The sequence below is a fragment of the Penaeus chinensis genome, chromosome 1 (assembly GCF_019202785.1).
Source record: "Penaeus chinensis breed Huanghai No. 1 chromosome 1, ASM1920278v2, whole genome shotgun sequence".
NCBI classification, from domain to species: Eukaryota; Metazoa; Arthropoda; class Malacostraca; order Decapoda; family Penaeidae; genus Penaeus; species Penaeus chinensis.
Window position 1 is genome coordinate 3,317,976 of NC_061819.1, and position 17,500 is coordinate 3,335,475.

Genomic DNA, 17,500 nt, shown 5'->3' on the forward strand with positions numbered 1-17,500 from the left:
CTTATTTTTTCCCCTCCAAGAGCCCGAAAAAAAACAACAACAACAAACAACAAAATAAAAAATAAAAGCAATTCGCTCCATCCCGCTGTGACTGAAGCCTCGAGACACTTGAAGCTGAATGAATGAATGAAGCTTGCTGGTATTAGTAGCAGTAACGTTACTTACGGGCGGTGTTGTGGGCGGGGGCGGATAGTGGGCGGGGTCTGTTAGCTCAGGGGGCGGGGCCGGGAAGTCTCCGCCCACAGGAACTGAGTCTGACTCCGGGAAGCTGAGGTCCTGGGGAGGGGGACGGCCCTCCTCCTTCGGCTCCTCCTGTTAGAGGGGGCGGGGTCAAGGGGGCTCTACTGCGCGCGGGAGTGCACGGGCGTCCAGTGCTGGGGGGCGTGGGCGAGTGTGTGTTGGGGGGATGTGTGTGGGGGGGGCTCGTGTGAGCGTGGGCGTGTGGGGTGGCATGTGTGGGTGCGCGTGGGTAGATGTGTGTGCATGTATGTATATATGTGTGTGTAGGTATGTATATATACACACATGTAGGTGTATGTATATATGTACTAACATAAAAAAAACAATCTTATTGTTCATTTTCTAAAAAAAACACAAAATAAATTTATAAAAAGTTGTAGCTTTTTTCTACTAGACTAATCTTTCAATAAACCTGTTTTGTGTTTCATTTTTCATCTAATTTGGGCAACATTCAGCACAGTAGAGTCACCAAATGTTTATTTGTAGTAAAAAAGATCTACGTCTTTCTGTAAAAAAATGTTTCTCAAAATGTTTTTCGTTGAGTTTTGTGTATATTGCAAGGTTGTTAAGTACGTTAGTAAGCGAGTGAGAGAGAGAGAGAGCGAGAGAAAGAGAGAGAGAAAGAGAGAGAGAGAGAGAGAGAGGGAGAGAGAGAGAGAGAGAGAGAGAGAGAGAGAGAGAGAGAGAGAGAGAGAGAGAGAGAGAGAGAGAGAGAGAGAGAGAGAGAGAGAGAGAGAGTCGGTAAGAGAAAAGGGGCAGAGAAAGAAAGAAAGAAAGAGAGAAGAAGAAGCAGAAGACATAAAAATAAAAGAGTAAAATAGGGAAGAAAGGACAACGAACAGACAATAAGATAAAGCGGGAATACATGTCTACTCAGCTTACATTTGTATTCCTAGATTCACTCGAGTAATATCTTATAAGTAATATTTTATAAGTACGCCTCGCAACTAATTTCTTTTCATATTCACAGTCATATCGTATTGCATTTATCTTTGCTTCTTAATATACAAAAAGTAAAAAGATGCATAGTTCACATCCACCAGTAGGTCAGATTCGCGATCGTTCACATCTACTTAAGTTCCTGTCAGGGGACACTCTGAAAAATGTAGTTGAGACGCACACTTACTCTGCATATTGCGATGTTGTAAGAATATATATCCTTAAGGTTATAGCGGCGTATATTTCCCTCTCAAAAGATGCGAGTATGATTGACTGATTGATTATTTAAAATTATCTTCCGCGTCAACAGCTAAGGTCATTAGCGGCGAATACTTTGTGGGATTAAAGTGTTCAAATATTTAAAACGTTTAAAAATCTATCAATAAATAAGGTCTTATTCAAGAAAGCATCAACAATCAGAGCATATGTATTATGGTTTAAGAGATTTCAATTATTGCAAAAATATTAAGTATAAGTAAATTGTGTTGAAAATATTAGGAGACATATTTTTCAGTGTATGTTGCAAAGACAAGTACGCACGTCTTTGCTATGAGATTGCTGCACATCTTTTCACTACATGTGCGCCCGTTCATGGTTCTTGGGATCCCTGACAACGTGCTTCACTTTTAGCAATCATTGGCCCATGAGTCAATAATAGGTATCCGATTCTCAGCCTATTAACACAGCTTCTATTAGTTGGTTGGGATGGACGATGGTGACCCAACTGCCAAGCTCATCTCTAATCTCTCGCTGTTGGTTTCTAGAGGTATGCCTCCATTGCTTCCTCCAACTATCGCGAAGACAATTTTTGGGTCACAAGTCGGTGTGTGGGAGAGGAAAACGAGCTTTGGCCCTCCGATCAATTTGCTTATTTCCACGGACACCAGCATGCGATGACACCCAACAGAGAGCTATCTTCTTACGTGGTGACATAAGTGCAATCCAATCTTGAACCTTCCTTACTCACTGCTCCAAAGCCCACACCATTTTTCAGATTTCGAACCATCTGTATATATTGCATCTGACCCTTGATACTTAGAAGTGTGTTGAAGAAATCTCTCCTTGACTTCTGCTTTAGATATCTCCCTCTTCCATATTCCGACCAAATCCAGCTCGACTAGATTGGTCCAAGGAGTGAACTGGGGAGTTCTAACAGCTAGAGGCTTAGAGAGATTCAAATTGAGATCTTCCATAGACTTCCTCAATCTCCTACCATAGGATCGGTTGTCCTCAAGGGCGTTGAGAACTAATCTGGATGTAGGAGATCATCGGAATCCTTTGTACTCCCGTGTAGTAAATCAGGTTCATGTAGTCCCGGTCTAATGAAAGAGGTGGTTCTCCACTCAGCATAAGGGTGAAGACCTGAAAGTCCCCTTATATATTCTGAGTTTCATTATGAACTGAGTCCAGCTTCTGGAGAACAGTGGGAGTTGCAGATTAATAAGGCAAGTTTGCTTCGGTAAAGCTGCAGAAGCGTTGTGCTGTCTGCACCCCCAAGACAGGTGGGAAAGAACCCGCAAAATACTAAGCAGTTTCGTAGCCTTCGCCTTTAACTGTTTGATGTGAGGCATAAACGTAAGGCCTGAGTAAAAAAATAGACCCAAGTACTTCACCTCTAGGACAAAACGCAATGGGTTTGTACCTTTCATCTTTTGTGGAAATACATTGCCATGGTCTTACTTGGAGACTTTGAATCCATGGTATGTTGCCTACTACACAACATGATTTACTGCAGTCTGCATGTGTCCTTACACGTCCTGTAAGCTTCTTTCTTACATTCAGACGACTACATGAGACAACACTTGAAACGACCTTTACGATGTCATTTATAGCAATGGCAAACAGGGTCACACTCCCTTCCAGCTGATATTCCGGGTTGGAGAAACTGTTTCGCACCCTCACTCTGAAACGCCTATCAGCGAGAAAGCTTTGTATGAAGGTCGGTAATGCAACTTCATGAGTATGCTATGCTTCCATATAGTATCCAACTTCACAAGGACATTTGTGGTCGATCTCAATTTTCTAAACCCATATTGATATGGGGGTCAGCACGTTTACCGTTTTCTCCATCAGTTTGCAGATGCAGCTGGTCAGAGAGATTGGTCTGTAATTCCCTGGTATGGAAGCCTTGCCAGATTTGGGGATAGGAATGATTACAACTTCTTTCCGTGTGGATGACACTGTGCCCTCCCCAAAGATCCTGTTGAATAGATCCAACAGGAACTTTTGGGAGTTTTACGATAAGTGAGATATCACTTGGTGTGGAATACAGTCACTTCTTGGGGCACTCTTACGACAAAGCTATCTCCATCTACTCTTGAGAACAAGGACTCCAAGGCCCTTCCTCGCTGGTTGAACAGAGTGTCTCCCAAGAGGTGATGCCGCCCACTGAAATCTCCCAAGAGTATAAATGGATGAGGCTACTGCCCAAGTAGATCTTCCAGATCATATATGTTGAGAGTATGTGGAGGAAGATAGTTGGATGCAACAGTTTAAGATCGTGTTAAGGCTATGCAACTATGATACATATCCACATCTTAAGGAAAGTGCTATGGAAGATATTGCTATTTGTGGGAATACAGACACTTTTTGTTCTATGTTTAATGCTCCCTCTTCCCTTGCCTATGAACTCCCTTCCCCAACTTTGCTGGCTTTGAACTCCGGAGAAAGTGCAGAAGCGCGTCCTCACGCTTCAAACGGACGCGCGGGACAAATCTAAGAAAATTTCCGACGCGCACTTCTCACCCCTTGTATTCTTACCCCACTGAACTGGCAAACGTCACAAAGAAATATTATGTAGAGAGCGTTTCTGGTCGCAGAGTCTCGCTTTCGACAACGACTTAGAACGAGGGGCGGCATCTTACCCGACACGCCTGCCTGGAGATCCTGTTACCGACATCAAAGGTCCTGAAGGTGCTGGGGTAGGAAGGGGGGGGGGGGGGAGGCGAAGAAAAGGACCAGGAGGGGTCTAGGAAAGGACACCAGGAGGAGGGTTACCGGGAGGGGGACCAGGGAGGAGGACTAGGAAGGGGAAGGACCAGGAGGGGGACGAAGAGGAGGACCAGGAAGGGGGTGGGGAGGGGAACCAGGTAGGGGGATGGGCAGGAGGGGGACCGAGAGGCTGCAGAAGTAGCGCTACTCGAGAAAAGCCTAACTTCCCGCGTACAAAGGGGCTTCTTATCCTAAAATAAAACTTTCTATTTGTTAAGCATTTTCTGATGAAGTTAGAACAGTTTTCAAAAATAAAAGAAGTTCAGTTCGCAATATTATGTCAAAGAGTGACGTCAGAGAGCATTGCATATATCCGGCCGAAACGAAATGAAAAAAAAAAAAAAAAAAAAAAAAAAAAAACAGGAGAAACATGTACATGTAACTAGGGTGGGGTGTGTGTGTAGGGGGGGAGGGGGGTTAACATGCGCGAACGACGCACACTTATACACAGACAAGTCCTTTGTAAGTGTGAATCAAACTTATAGCACTTTTTAATCAACCTGAGGTTACTTTACGACAGACCCTGTGGCTTTGTCGTCCACGAGACCAGATCCTCTTATCGAAGGCGTTATCGAAGGGAAAAATAGATAAACAAATAGATAGACAAACGGAACGGGGGGGGGGGGGGGGTCAGGCACACCACAGATGACGGTGTTAATGATAGGTCCATGCGCATCCAAGGCCAGTGGCAGTTTAGGTACAGTTCCTGACGGAGGTGCCATCGTTTCGAACCCTACCTGTTTGTCTGCTTTCCCTTTCCGCGTTTCATTGTTGTTTTTCTTCTCTTTTTTTCCCGTAGAAGCCGATTTTCTTTTTGGTGGATCTTTCTTGTTCTATTTCTCTGTTGTCTTTTGTTTTCTCAATACTGATTCCTCTTGAACTTTTAGCATCAAGTCGTGATCTTAATCTTTGTCTCTCTTTCTCTGTCTGTTTGTATCTTTCTTTCACTGTTTGTTTGTCTGTCTGTCTGTCTGTCTGTCTCTCTTCATCCCTCCCTCCCTCCTTCTTCCATCTCTCTTCATCCATCCCTCTTCCCCCCCCCCCTCTCTCTCTTTATCTTTCTTCCCCCCCTCTCTCTCTCTCTCTTTCTCTTCTCTTTCTCTTCTCTCCCTCCCCCCGCACCCCCTCTCTCTCTTTCTCTCTCACTCTCTCTCTCTCTCTCTGTCTCTCTCTCTCTCTCTTCCCCCCCTCTCTCTCTCTTTTCCCCCCTCTCTCCCCCCCTCTCTCCCCTTCCCTCTCCCCCTCTCTCTCCCCTTCCCTCTCCCCCCTCTCTCTCTCCTTCCCTCCCTCTCCCTCCTTCCTTCCCTCCCTCTCCCCCCCTCTCTCTCCTTCCCTCCCTCCCTCCCTCTCCCTCTTTCTCTCTCTCTCTCTCACTTTCTCACTCTCACTCTCACTCTTACTCTCTCTCTCTCTCTCTCTCTTCTCTTCTCTCTCTCTCTTCTCTCTCTCTCTCCTCTCTCTCTCTCTCTCTCCTCTCTCTCTCTCTCTCTCTCTCTCTCTCTCTCTTCCCCCTTCTCTTCCCCTCTCCCCCCATCTCTCTTCCTTCCCTCCCTCTCCACTATTCCTTTCCTCCCTCCTTTCCTCCCTCTGCACATTCCGTCCCCCTCCTTCTTCCTCCTCTCCTCCCTCCTTCCTTCCTTCTCTCCTCCTTCCTTCCCTCTCTCTTCCTTCTCTCTCCTCCTCTTCCTCCCCCGTCCTCTTCCCTCCTCCCTCTTCCTTCCTCCCTCCCTCTCATCCTCCTTCCCTCTCCCTCCCTCCTTCTTCCTCCCTCCTCCTCCTCCTCCTCCTTTCCTTCCCTCTCCACTCCTATTCCCTCCTCCCTCCTCTCCTTTCCCTCCTCTCCCCTTCCTCCCCTCCTTCCCTTCTTCCTTCCTCCTCTCCTCTCCTCCCTCTTCCCCTCCTTCCCTCCCCCCTCTCCTCCTTCCTTCCCTCCTCCCTCTCCTCCTTCCTTCCCTCCCTCCCCTCTCCCTTCCTTCCCTCTCCCCCTTCCTTCCCCTCCCTCTCCCCTCTTCCTCCTCCCTCCCTCTCTCCTCCTCCCTCTCCCTCCCTTCGCCTCTCCCTCCTTCCTCCCTCCCTCCCTCTCCCTCCTCCTTCCCTCCTCCCTCCCTCCTCCTTCCTTCCCTCCCTCTCCCTCCTTCCTTCCCTTCCTCCCTCTCCCTCCTTCCTTCCCTTCCTCCCTCTCCCTCCTTCCTTCCTCCTCCCTCTCCCTCCTTCCTTCCCTCCCTCCCTCTCCCTCCTTCCTTCCCTCCCTCCCTCTCCCTCCTTCCTTCCCTCCCTCCCTCTCCCTCCTTCCTTCCCTCCCTCCCTCTCCTCCTTCCTTCTCCCTCCCTCCCTCTCCTCCTTCCTTCCCTCCCTCCCTCTCCCTCCTTCCTTCCCTCCCTCCCTCTCCCTCCTTCCTTCCCTCCCTCCCTCTCCCTCCTTCCTTCCCTCCCTCCCTCTCCCTCCTTCCTTCCCTCCCTCCCTCTCCCTCCTTCCTTCCCTCCCTCCCTCTCCCTCCTTCCTTCCCTCCCTCCCTCTCCTCCTTCCTTCCCTCCCTCCCTCTCCCTCCTTCCTTCCCTCCCTCCTCTCCCTCCTTCCTTCCTCCCTCCCCTCCTTCCTTCCCTCCTCCCTCTTCCTCCTTCCTTCCCTCCCTCCCTCTCCCTCCTTCCTTCCCTCCCTCCCTCTCCCTCCTTCCTTCCCTCCCTCCCTCTCCCTCCTTCCTTCCCTCCCTCCCTCTCCCTCCTTCCTTCCCTCCCTCCCTCTCCCTCCTTCCTTCCCTCCCTCCCTCTCCCTCCTTCCTTCCCTCCCTCCCTCTCCCTCCTTCCTTCCCTCCCTCCCTCTCCCTCCTTCCTTCCCTCCCTCCCTCTCCCTCCTTCCTTCCCTTCCTCCCTCTCCCTCCTTCCTTCCCTCCCTCCCTCTCCCTCCTTCCTTCCCTCCCTCCCTCTCCCTCCTTCCTTCCCTCCCTCCCTCCCTCTCCCTCCTTCCTTCCCTCCCTCCCTCTCCCTCCTTCCTTCCCTCCCTCCCTCTCCCTCCTTCCTTCCCTCCCTCCCTCTCCCTCCTTCCTTCCCTCCCTCCCTCCCTCTCCTCCCTCCCTGCCCTCCTTCCCTTCTCCCTCCCTTCTTCCCTCCCTCCCTGCTTCCTCTTCTCCTTCCTTCCCTCCCTCTCCTCCCTCGTCCCGCCTTCATTCCCTCATCCTCCCTCTCCCTCCTTCCTTCCCTCCTTCCTATCCCTCCCTTCCTCCTTCCTTCACATCCCTCTCTTCTCCCGCCTTCCTGTCTCCTCCCTCCCTCTCTCCCTCCTCCTTCCCATCTCTCCCCCGTCCTTCCCTTCCCTCCACCTCTCTCCTTCCTTCCCTCCCTCCCTCGCCTCCTCCTTCATTCCTCCCTCCCTCTCCCTCCTTCCTTCCCTCCCTCCCTCTCCTCCTTCCTTCCCTCCCTCCTCTCCCTCCTTCCTTCCCTCCTCCCTCTCCTCCTTCCTTCCCTCCTCCCTCTCCCTCCTTCCTTCCCTCCTTCCTCTCCCTCCTTCCTTCCCTTCCCTCCTCTCCCTCCTTCCTTCCCTCCCTCTCCTCTTCCTTCCTCCTCCCTCTCCCTCTTCCTTCCCTCCTCTCCCTCCTTCTCCCTCCCTCCTTCCTCTCCCTCTCCCTCCTTCCTCCCCTCCTCCCTCTCCCTCCTTCCTTCCTCCCTCCCTCCCTCTCCCTCCTCTTCCCTCCCTCCCTCCCTCTCCCTCCTTCCTTCCCTCCTCCCTCCCTCTCCCTCCTTCCTTCCCTCCCTCCTCCCTCTCCCTCCTTCCTTCCCTCCCTCCCCCTCTCCCTCCTTCCTTCCTCCCTCCCTCCCTATCCCTCCTTCCTTCCCGCCTCCCCCCTCCCTCTCCCTCCTTCCTTCCCTCCCTCCCTCCCTCTCCCTCCTTCCTTCCCTCCCTCCCTCCCTCCTCCCTCCTTCCTTCCCTCCCCTCCCTCCCTCTCCCTCCTTCCTTCCCTCCCTCCCTCCCTCTCCCTCCTTCCTTCCTCCCTCCCTCCCTCTCCCTCCTCCTCCCTCCCTCTCCCTCCTTCCTTCCCTCCCTCCCTCCCTCTCCCTCCTTCCTTCCCTCCCTCCCTCCCTCTCCCTCCTTCCTTCCCTCCCTCCCTCCCTCTCCCTCCTTCCTTCCCTCCCTCCCTCCCTCTCCCTCCTTCCTTCCCTCCCTCCCTCCCTCTCCCTCCTTCCTTCCCTCCCTCCCTCCCTCTCCCTCCTTCCTTCCCTCCCTCCTCCCTCTTTCCTCCGTCCTTCCCTCCCTCCCTCACTCTCCCTCCTTCCTTCCCTCCCTCCCTCCCTCTCCTTCCTTCCTTCCCTCCCTCCCTCTCTCTCCTTCCTTCCCTCCCTCCCTCTCCCTCCTTCCTTCCCTCCCTCCCTCCCTCTCCCTCCTTCCTTCCCTCCCTCCCTCCCTCTCCCTCCTTCCTTCCCTCCCTCCCTCTCCCTCCTTCATTCCCTCCCTCCCTCTCCCTCCTTCCCTCCCTCCCTCTCCCTCCTTCCTTCCCTCCCTCCCTCCCTCTCCCTCCTTCCTTCCCTCCCTCCCTCTCCCTCCTTCCTTCCCTCCCTCCCTCTCTCTCCTTCCTTCCCTCCCTCCCTCTCCCTCCTTCCTTCCCTCCCTCCCTCTCCCTCCTTCCTTCCCTCCCTCCCTCTCCCTCCTCCCTCCCTCTCCCTCCTTCTCTCCCTCCCTCTCCCTCCTTCCCTCCCTCTCCCTCCTTCCTTCCCTCCCTCCCTCTCCCTCCTTCCTTCCCTCCCTCCCTCCCTCTCCCTCCTTCCTTCCCTCCCTCCCTCTCCCTCCTTCCTTCCCTCCTTCCTTCCCTCCCTCCCTCTCTCTCCTTCCTTCCCTCCCTCCCTCTCCCTCCTTCCTTCCCTCCCTCCCTCTCCCTCCTCCCTTCCCTCCCTCCCTCTCCCTCCTTCCTTCCCTCCCTCCCTCTCCCTCCTTCCTTCCCTCTCTCTCCCTCCTTCCTTCCTTCCCTCCCTCTCCCTCCTTCCTTCCCTCCCTCCCTCTCCCTCCTTCCTTCCCTCCCTCCCTCCTGCGCATCCGTACCCAGAGAGCGCAGCATGATTCCGTCCGCCCGGTTCACTGCCCCGTATCTTGAGTGTACTCGACCTTGCGTGAGCGAGGGATTTGCCTCTACACCTCAGTCCAGTGTAAATAAATGCAGGTAAATAATAACCCAAATCAGACCGAATTCCATGGACGTACTTTCCCGTGAGCACACACGAGACGCGTCTTTTGATGCATGCTCGCGCACCGACTAGATATTCCATAAACATGAGCAAAGAGCATATGCTAATGTAGACGTCTATGCTTGCACGCACAAAGACACAGTCTCTCAGCCAGGGCGAGCGCGTACACGCACGCACTAATACACATACACACACACGCAAAGGCACCTGCTAGTCTATGTCTACACCACAACATATTCGATAATCAAGGTTTGTAACAGGGATAACTATTCTTCTAAAGGGAAGATCGCAAAATACCGTGCCACCGACTTTATAAATAAGCAATGAAGAGGAAGAGGAAAAAAAAAAAAAAAATATATATATATATATACACACCTCGAGTCAAACTAAACAATTCTTGCAAGAAAAGGAAAAAAAAAATATACTTCTAGTCAAGTTAACAATTCTCACCAGCTGTTAAAAAACCTTAGGGCTCTGCTCACCCTAGGCCTGTGAAAACCCTAGATCTCATACCACTCATTAGGCCTCTGAAGACACTAGGCCTACCTTATGGGAGAGCCTCCTGGTGGGTCCCGGGAAGGACACGTCGCGTAGCCTAGCGTAGTCCCCGTCGCTGTCCGAAGTGTCGGAGTCTGACAGATCGTGAAGGACGTCGGGACACAAGTTACCCCTGCCCGAATCCCGTTTTCTGTGGACGTAAAAAAATCCGTATCGGCTCTAAATAAATTGGGAAAAATATGTATTATTATTAATATTATCATTTTTAAAGATAATGTATATTAGGAAGATAATGTGTATTAGAATCAATGTCAATAAAATCCGTCATTCATAGAACAAAAAAAATGTCACTTTTTATGTATATATATATATATATATATATATATATATATATATATATATATATATATATATATATATATACATACACACTAAGGATACTGGATATTAGAAATACGGTGCACAACTCGTAAAAAAAATAACACACACACAATCTATCGTATAAAAACCATAACCAAGTAAATGATTCGAAAGCTGTAATAGAGCCATTTATTACCTTCCAAGAATCACTTACTATTTTCAAAAGATGTTAGACCGAAAGATACTAGACCGGAAAACATACAATAGCAAAACGATTTGACCCAGTGTTCGCTTTCTGCTTATTTTCCTTATCATATATATATATATATATATATATATATATATATATATATATTTCACGATACAAACATTTATTAATCGATGATCAGCTGACGTTACAAACCAGAAGAGTCAGTATTATGTATTTATTTATTTTTGATAATACAAAATATTAACATAGGCTTGATACAGAATCGAAAATTCTGACAAGAAAGAAAGAAAGAGAAAGAGAGAAAGAACAAGAAAAAGAAAAAGAAAAAAAGAAAAAGAAAATGAAAAAGAAAAAGAAGAAAAAGAAAGAAAGAAAAAAAAGAAAAGAAAAGAAAAGAAAAAGAAGAAGAAAATGAAAAAAAAAGAAAAAAAAAGAAAAAAGAAAAGGAAAAGGAAATAGAAGAAAAAAAAAAAAAAATAGTAAAAGAAAAAGAAAAAGAAAAGAGAACAAAGAAATAAACACAAAGAAATAAATAAGACAATATAAAGAGAAAAAAAGAAAAGAAAATAAAATAAAAGAAAAGAAACCGAAATCTCTCTCTCCAAATTCTCGTGCAAGCTTTCCTCTCCAAGCCTTATCTCATTGCAGAATAAAGACAAAAAAAAAAAAAACAACAACCCTCATTGCAAATATCTGCAAGCCAGCATCACCATGGAAACACCACGAAAACAAACATCCTTTTCTCTCCAAAAGATGACGCAAGAGTGAAGCAAAAGCAGTTAATATGTTGCTGAAACTGTTTTTTTTTTTTTTTTTTTAAACCTAATACGATTATTTAAAATTTCTCTTTTGTTTACTTATATTTATTATCGCTTATTGTATCTATTGCCGACATTTATCGCTTATGTCTTTTTTTTACGTATTTATTGAATTTTTCTTTTACCAAGTATCTACCGCGTTCGAGTTTAATTTTAAATTTTATTTTGTTTATCCTCTTGGAAAATATTCCCTTTTTTTTCTTTTCAGTGAATGTGGTTTCAAAAATTACTTTTGAACTGAATGGTCTTCCGCTTTCCTATTTTTTTATTTTTTTTATTCGTTAACATCAAATAATTCCAACATCTTTGTTATGTGTGTGTTTGTTTGTGTGTGTGTGTGTGTGTGTGTGTGTGTGTGTGTATGTGTGTGTGTGTGTGTGTGTGTGTGTGTGTGTGTGTGTGTGTGTGTGTGTGTGTGTGTGTGTGTGTGTGTGTGAGAAAGATAGAGAGATATGTGCATGTATGCGTACACGAACATACTAGTATTCAAATACATCCCTATATATCATCAACAAGCGATATGCACACCATCAGAATCGGCTCGACCTCATTAAAAAAAAAAAAAAAAAGCAAATCTGTGCATTGTAACTGCGCGTCGTTTGTCATGCCGACAGGAAATCCGACCCAAAGGGAGTTACGTTCATTGTGAAATATGAACACCGGAAAAACAAAAACAAAAAAAAACAACAACTACAACAACAACAACAAAAACAGAATACTATAAATGGGGTGGTTTTAATGGCTTGTACGTATTAGCACGATAGAGCACGAGAGCGGTGGCAGTGAACAGTGTAAGTGATCGAAAAATATAAGTGAATCGACAGTGTAGGTGGATGTTAAGGAAGATATTGTCAGTAAGTGGACAGTAAAAGTGAATATTTAATACATGTGGATAGACCGTGAATGTTAATATATAATTCATGTGAATAGACAGTGAAAGTTTATAAATACTTTGTGACGAGATAGTGAAAGTGAATAAAAATATATGTAAACAGACAGTGAAAGTAAATATATAATGTATGAAATAGTGAGAATAATTGAATACTATGACGAGACAGCGAACATGAATAAAAATATATGTAAACAGACAGTGAAAGTGAATAAATAATCTATGTGAACACAGAGAAAGTAAATATTTACCACACCTCCATAGCACACTACAAACACTGCAATAAGCAAGGTCTCTTGAATCATTGCGTATTGAAGAGCGAAAAAATGGTAAGCCGGAAAAAAGTCGATAGTGTGAAGTCTTAAAACATTTTATTTTTGTAAATTCCACATTCCAAAGTTTTCATTGTTTTTTTTTTTGTTTTTTTTTGACACCTCGTGAGATAGGTTCAATATTTTTGGTTGTTTTGGCCTTCCCTCTCCATCTCTCTTCTCTCCCACTCTTTCTTCATTCTTTCTTCTCTTCCACTGTCTCTTTATTTCTTTCTCTCCACCTCTATTCCCTCACTCTTTCTCTATCTCTTCTTCCCCACCTCTCTTCTCTCCCACTCTTTCTCCATCCCTTCCTCTCTTCCACTGTTTCTTTATTTTTTTCTCTCCATCTCTATTCCCTCACTCTTTCTCTATCCTTTCCCCTCCACCTCTTTTCTCTTACACTCCCTCTCCACTTCTCATCTTTATCCCTTCCTCCCCACCTCTCTTCTCCCACTCTTTCTTTCCACCTCTTTTCTCTCACTCTTTCTCTATCCAGTCCTCTCCATCTCTCTCTCCTCTTTATCGACCTCTTTCTCTCTCCCTTCCTCTCCCACATTTCTTCTCTATCCCTACTTCTCCACCTCTCTTCTCCTCTCTTCTCTCTCCCTTCAATATTTTCTGCCACCTGCGTTAAGCCGTCCATACTGGCATTTCCATTTCTGTGCGCGCGGCCTTCGCAGATCTCATTCCGACGCCAAAACGTGACCGCCATTCGTGTCCAACCGGTTGCGACACCCAGAGCCATCTACCGGACGCACGTGACACTAATTCCGCATCATATTGTAAACCCCTGAAGAGGCGCTTCCGAGGAGCAGTGAGGTCGAGGCGGGGAGGCGCGCCCGAGTAAATTGTCTTTACTCAATAATTCCAAGGACTAATTTCCTTTGAGATGGGAGGAAGGGGGAGGATAGTAAAGATGAGGTGGGAGAAGAGTGGAAAAAGAGAAAGAAGAGGGAGAAGAAGAAAGGGGAGGAGAGGAAGCGTGGGCGAGATGAAAGCAAGACGGCTGATTTGGCAACTGAATTACGTTATGAAGTCAGTCGTGTCTCATTTTGCCTCGGTTGGCTTACAGGGAAGATGAGAATGTGCGTAGTTCAGAAGCTGTATAAGAGCGAGATGTTTCCAAGTGAATACAAGATGAAAAAAAGGCAAAAATCACGATATAAACATAAAATCTTGAAACGACAAATGAAAATATGACAAGACGTTTATTAAATGCGTTATTTTTTTTATCAGTTTAAACTTTCATATAAAACATGATCGTCGATATGTTCACGTTTCTACACTTTTATCTCATTACTGTAGTGTATTTAAAAGAAGATATCGAGGTTTCTGTCGTAGACGAAATATTTCATTTAAACGCAGTTGGTGTGAGAAAAAAAAAAAAAAAAAAAACCTTTGGACGCGCATACTCCCCCCCAAAAAAAAAAAAAAGAAAAAAGAAAAAAAAGAATGAAGAGAGGGTGAGGGGGATGGAGGGAATGAGGGGGAGGGAGAGAGGGAGAGAGGGAGGGAGAGAGAGAGACCGAGAGAGAGGGAGGTAGGGATGGAGGAAGAGAGAGAGAGAAAGAGAGAGAGAGAGAGATCAGAAAGAAAGGAAAGAGTGCTTCTTATACCAACCTCCTGGTTTATGTAACTTTTTTCCGTCTCAATTTCTCCCCAAATCCTTTTTTTATTATCTCGTGCAAATCCTCGTGTGTTGTGTTATACCCTGACATTTATCATTGTTTTTTCTTTTTTCGTTCCGTCATTTACACGTCCCTCGTCTCTGTCAGCCTTTGCATGTCGCTGTCAGGCTGTCTGTCTGTCTGTGCCTTTGCATTTGTTTAAAATGTAACATGCACCGTTATTTGACGAAAAATCTATGTCGTATTTAAAAAAAAAAAAAAAATCCATCTTCTCTTTTCATTTCATTATTATTAACAAAAAAATGTATTTTCATTTCCATAAAAAAAAAAAAAAAAAAAAAATCGCAGTATTTTTAGCTATGGTTATTTTGTTTTTATTATCATTTTTGTTTAATTTCTGTCTCTTAATTTTTATTGTAGTGTTTTCCCTTTTATTTATTTATTTATAATTTGTGTTTGAGAACCTTTTATGCCAAACGTCATACGCCATTTTGAAAGTTATTTTAAGGTGATACATACTTTAAAAATTATATATTACCTCAAATTACGATTACTGAGGAGAAAGACAAGTAAAAACGAGAAAAAAAAGGAAAGAAAATGTAAAAAGAAGAAAACAAAAAACAAAAAACAAAAAACAAAATAATACCCGCTCAAAACGAAAGGAGAAAACGGGAAGAAAACGAAACAAAGCATGACGATAGAAAACGAGGAAAAGGTTTAAGGGAAGACTAAGAAACTCGAAAAAAGCCGAATAAATACGAGGAAAAAGAACATGAAAAAAAACAAAAAAAAACCAGAAGCATGAGAAAGATAAGAACCAAAGAAATGCATCAAGAAAAAGGGAAAGCGAGTAAAAGAATTTCCTTCACACATATAAGTGACTAAGACACACTAAGGGAGAGGGAGGGGGAGAGGGGGAGGGAGGGGGGGAGAGGGGGGGGGAGAGGGGGAGGGAGGGAGGGAGAGAGAGAGGAAGAGAGAGAGAGAGAGGAAGAGAGAGAGAGAGGGAGAGGGAGTGAGAGAGAGAGAGAGAGAGAGAGAGAATGAGAGAGAGAGAGAGAGAGAGATAGAGATAGAGAGAGAGAAAGAGAGAGAGAGACAGACACAGAGAGAGAGAGAGACAGACACAGACACACACACAGAGAGAGATATAGATAGATAGAGGGAGAGAGCGAGAGGAGCAGCATCACAAGGCATCATTTACGAGATGCTGAGAACGCGGGGAAAGGTTCTCGAATACCGCCGCCCCCCCCCCCCCCCCCCGCGAGAGTAAACGGTTTCCTCGCATCTCTTAGGTTTGAAAATTTTCCTTCCTTTTTTTTAAAATCTATTCTATTTTTTCTCATTTTTTAAAAGGGGGGGGGGGGAGAGGGGGGGAGGGGATTTTAAGGGGGCGTATGTTTGTTTATTTATTTTTCTTTGTTTGTTTGTTTCTCTGTTTCCGTTACTCTATTTTTGAACCGTTTATCTATTCATTTATCTATTTTTGCTTGTGTTTTTTTTCATTATTTTCTTTGCAAAGTTTGATTCTTTTTTTTTCATCATATTGTTTTTTGAAAATTATGATAATAACGATAATAGTGATGATGATGATAATGATGATGGGAACGGTAATAATAATAATGATGATGACATAATGACATACACAATAACAAGTAAAAGGTACGTAATAACAACAGACAAACAGCCTGTTGCTAATGCGTGGAGTAACAACGAAATCCCACGTAATTACAACGGCAGCAGAATTAAGGAGCTCGGACCGTCAGCATCACCGTCAGCATCAGCAACCCTTCAGTGTCAGCATCAACACTAGCACCAGTATCAGCATCAGCATCAACGTCAGCCTCGGCAGCCCTTCAGTGTCAGCATCAACACTAGCACCAGTATCAGCATCAGCATCACCGTCAGCCTCGGCAGCCCTTCAGTGTCAGCATCAACACTAGCACCAGTATCAGCATCAGCATCACCGTCAGCCTCGGCAGCCCTTCAGTGTCAGCATCAACACTAGCACCAGTATCAGCATCAGCATCACCGTCAGCCTCGGCAGCCCTTCAGTGTCAGCATCAACACTAGCACCAGTATCAGCATCAGCATCACCGTCAGCCTCGGCAGCCCTTCAGTGTCAGCATCAACACTAGCACCAGTATCAGCATCAGCATCACCGTCAGCCTCGGCAGCCCTTCAGTGTCAGCATCAACACTAGCACCAGTATCAGCATCAGCATCACCGTCAGCCTCGGCAGCCCTTCAGTGTCAGCATCAACACTAGCACCAGTATCAGCATCAGCATCACCGTCAGCCTCGGCAGCCCTTCAGTGTCAGCATCAACACTAGCACCAGTATCAGCATCAGCATCACCGTCAGCCTCGGCAGCCCTTCAGTGTCAGCATCAACACTAGCACCAGTATCAGCATCAGCATCACCGTCAGCCTCGGCAGCCCTTCAGTGTCAGCATCAACACTAGCACCAGTATCAGCATCAGCATCACCGTCAGCCTCGGCAGCCCTTCAGTGTCAGCATCAACACTAGCACCAGTATCAGCATCAGCATCACCGTCAGCCTCGGCAGCCCTTCAGTGTCAGCATCAACACTAGCACCGGTGTCAGCATCAGCATCACCGTCAGCCTCGGCAGCCCTTCAGTGTCAGCATCAACACTAGCACCAGTATCAGCATCAGCATCAACGTCAGCATCACCGTCAGCATCAGCAGCCCTTCAGTGTCAGCATCAACACTAGCACCAGTATCAGCATCACCGTCAGCTTCAACACCAGCACCAGTGTCAGCATCAGCATCACCATCGGCATCAGCAGCCTTTCAGTGTCAGCATCAGGACAATCAGCCCATCAGTGTCAGCATCACCAGCAGCTGCTTATCGATGTCAGCATCAACGCCAATATCAGCATAAACATCAGCACCATTGTCAGCGTCAGCATCAACGTCAGCATGCACCAGCACCAGCATCCCATCACCGTCAGCACCAGCGTCAGCATGCTTCAGTTTCCCTTAACTCTCGCACACGTCTTAGCATCAGCATCAGTATCCCAGCATCAACGTCAGCACCAGCGGCAGCATATACAATCTCCCCCCCCCCCCCTCTCTTTCTCGCACACGTCTTAGCACCAGCGTCAGCATTAGCATCGACGTCAGCACCAGCGTCAGCATACACTAGCATCAACAAAGTCAACACCAGCGTCAGCATTAGCATCGACGTCAGCACCAGCGTCAGCATACACTAGCATCAACAAAGTCAACACCAGCGTCAGCATTAGCATCGACGTCAGCACCAGCGTCAGCATACACTAGCATCAACAAAGTCAACACCAGCGTCAGCATTAGCATTGACGTCAGCACCAGCGTCAGCATACACTAGCATCAACAAAGTCAACACCAGCGTCAGCATTAGCATCGACGTCAGCACCAGCGTCAGCATACACTAGCATC

General features: G+C 46.6%; 1 protein-coding gene across 1 annotated transcript in view; it reads right to left on the reverse strand.

The window, feature by feature from the left end:
• Positions 1 to 17,500, reverse strand: part of LOC125028051 (extensin-like) — a 64,847-nt gene that overhangs the window by 12,490 nt on the left and 34,857 nt on the right. The window contains exons 6-7 of the mRNA XM_047617336.1: positions 9,888 to 10,029; positions 166 to 312 (exon numbers count right to left, since the gene is read on the reverse strand). Coding sequence (XP_047473292.1) covers positions 166 to 312; positions 9,888 to 10,029 — 289 coding nt within the window. The remainder of the gene's footprint in view (positions 1 to 165; positions 313 to 9,887; positions 10,030 to 17,500) is intronic.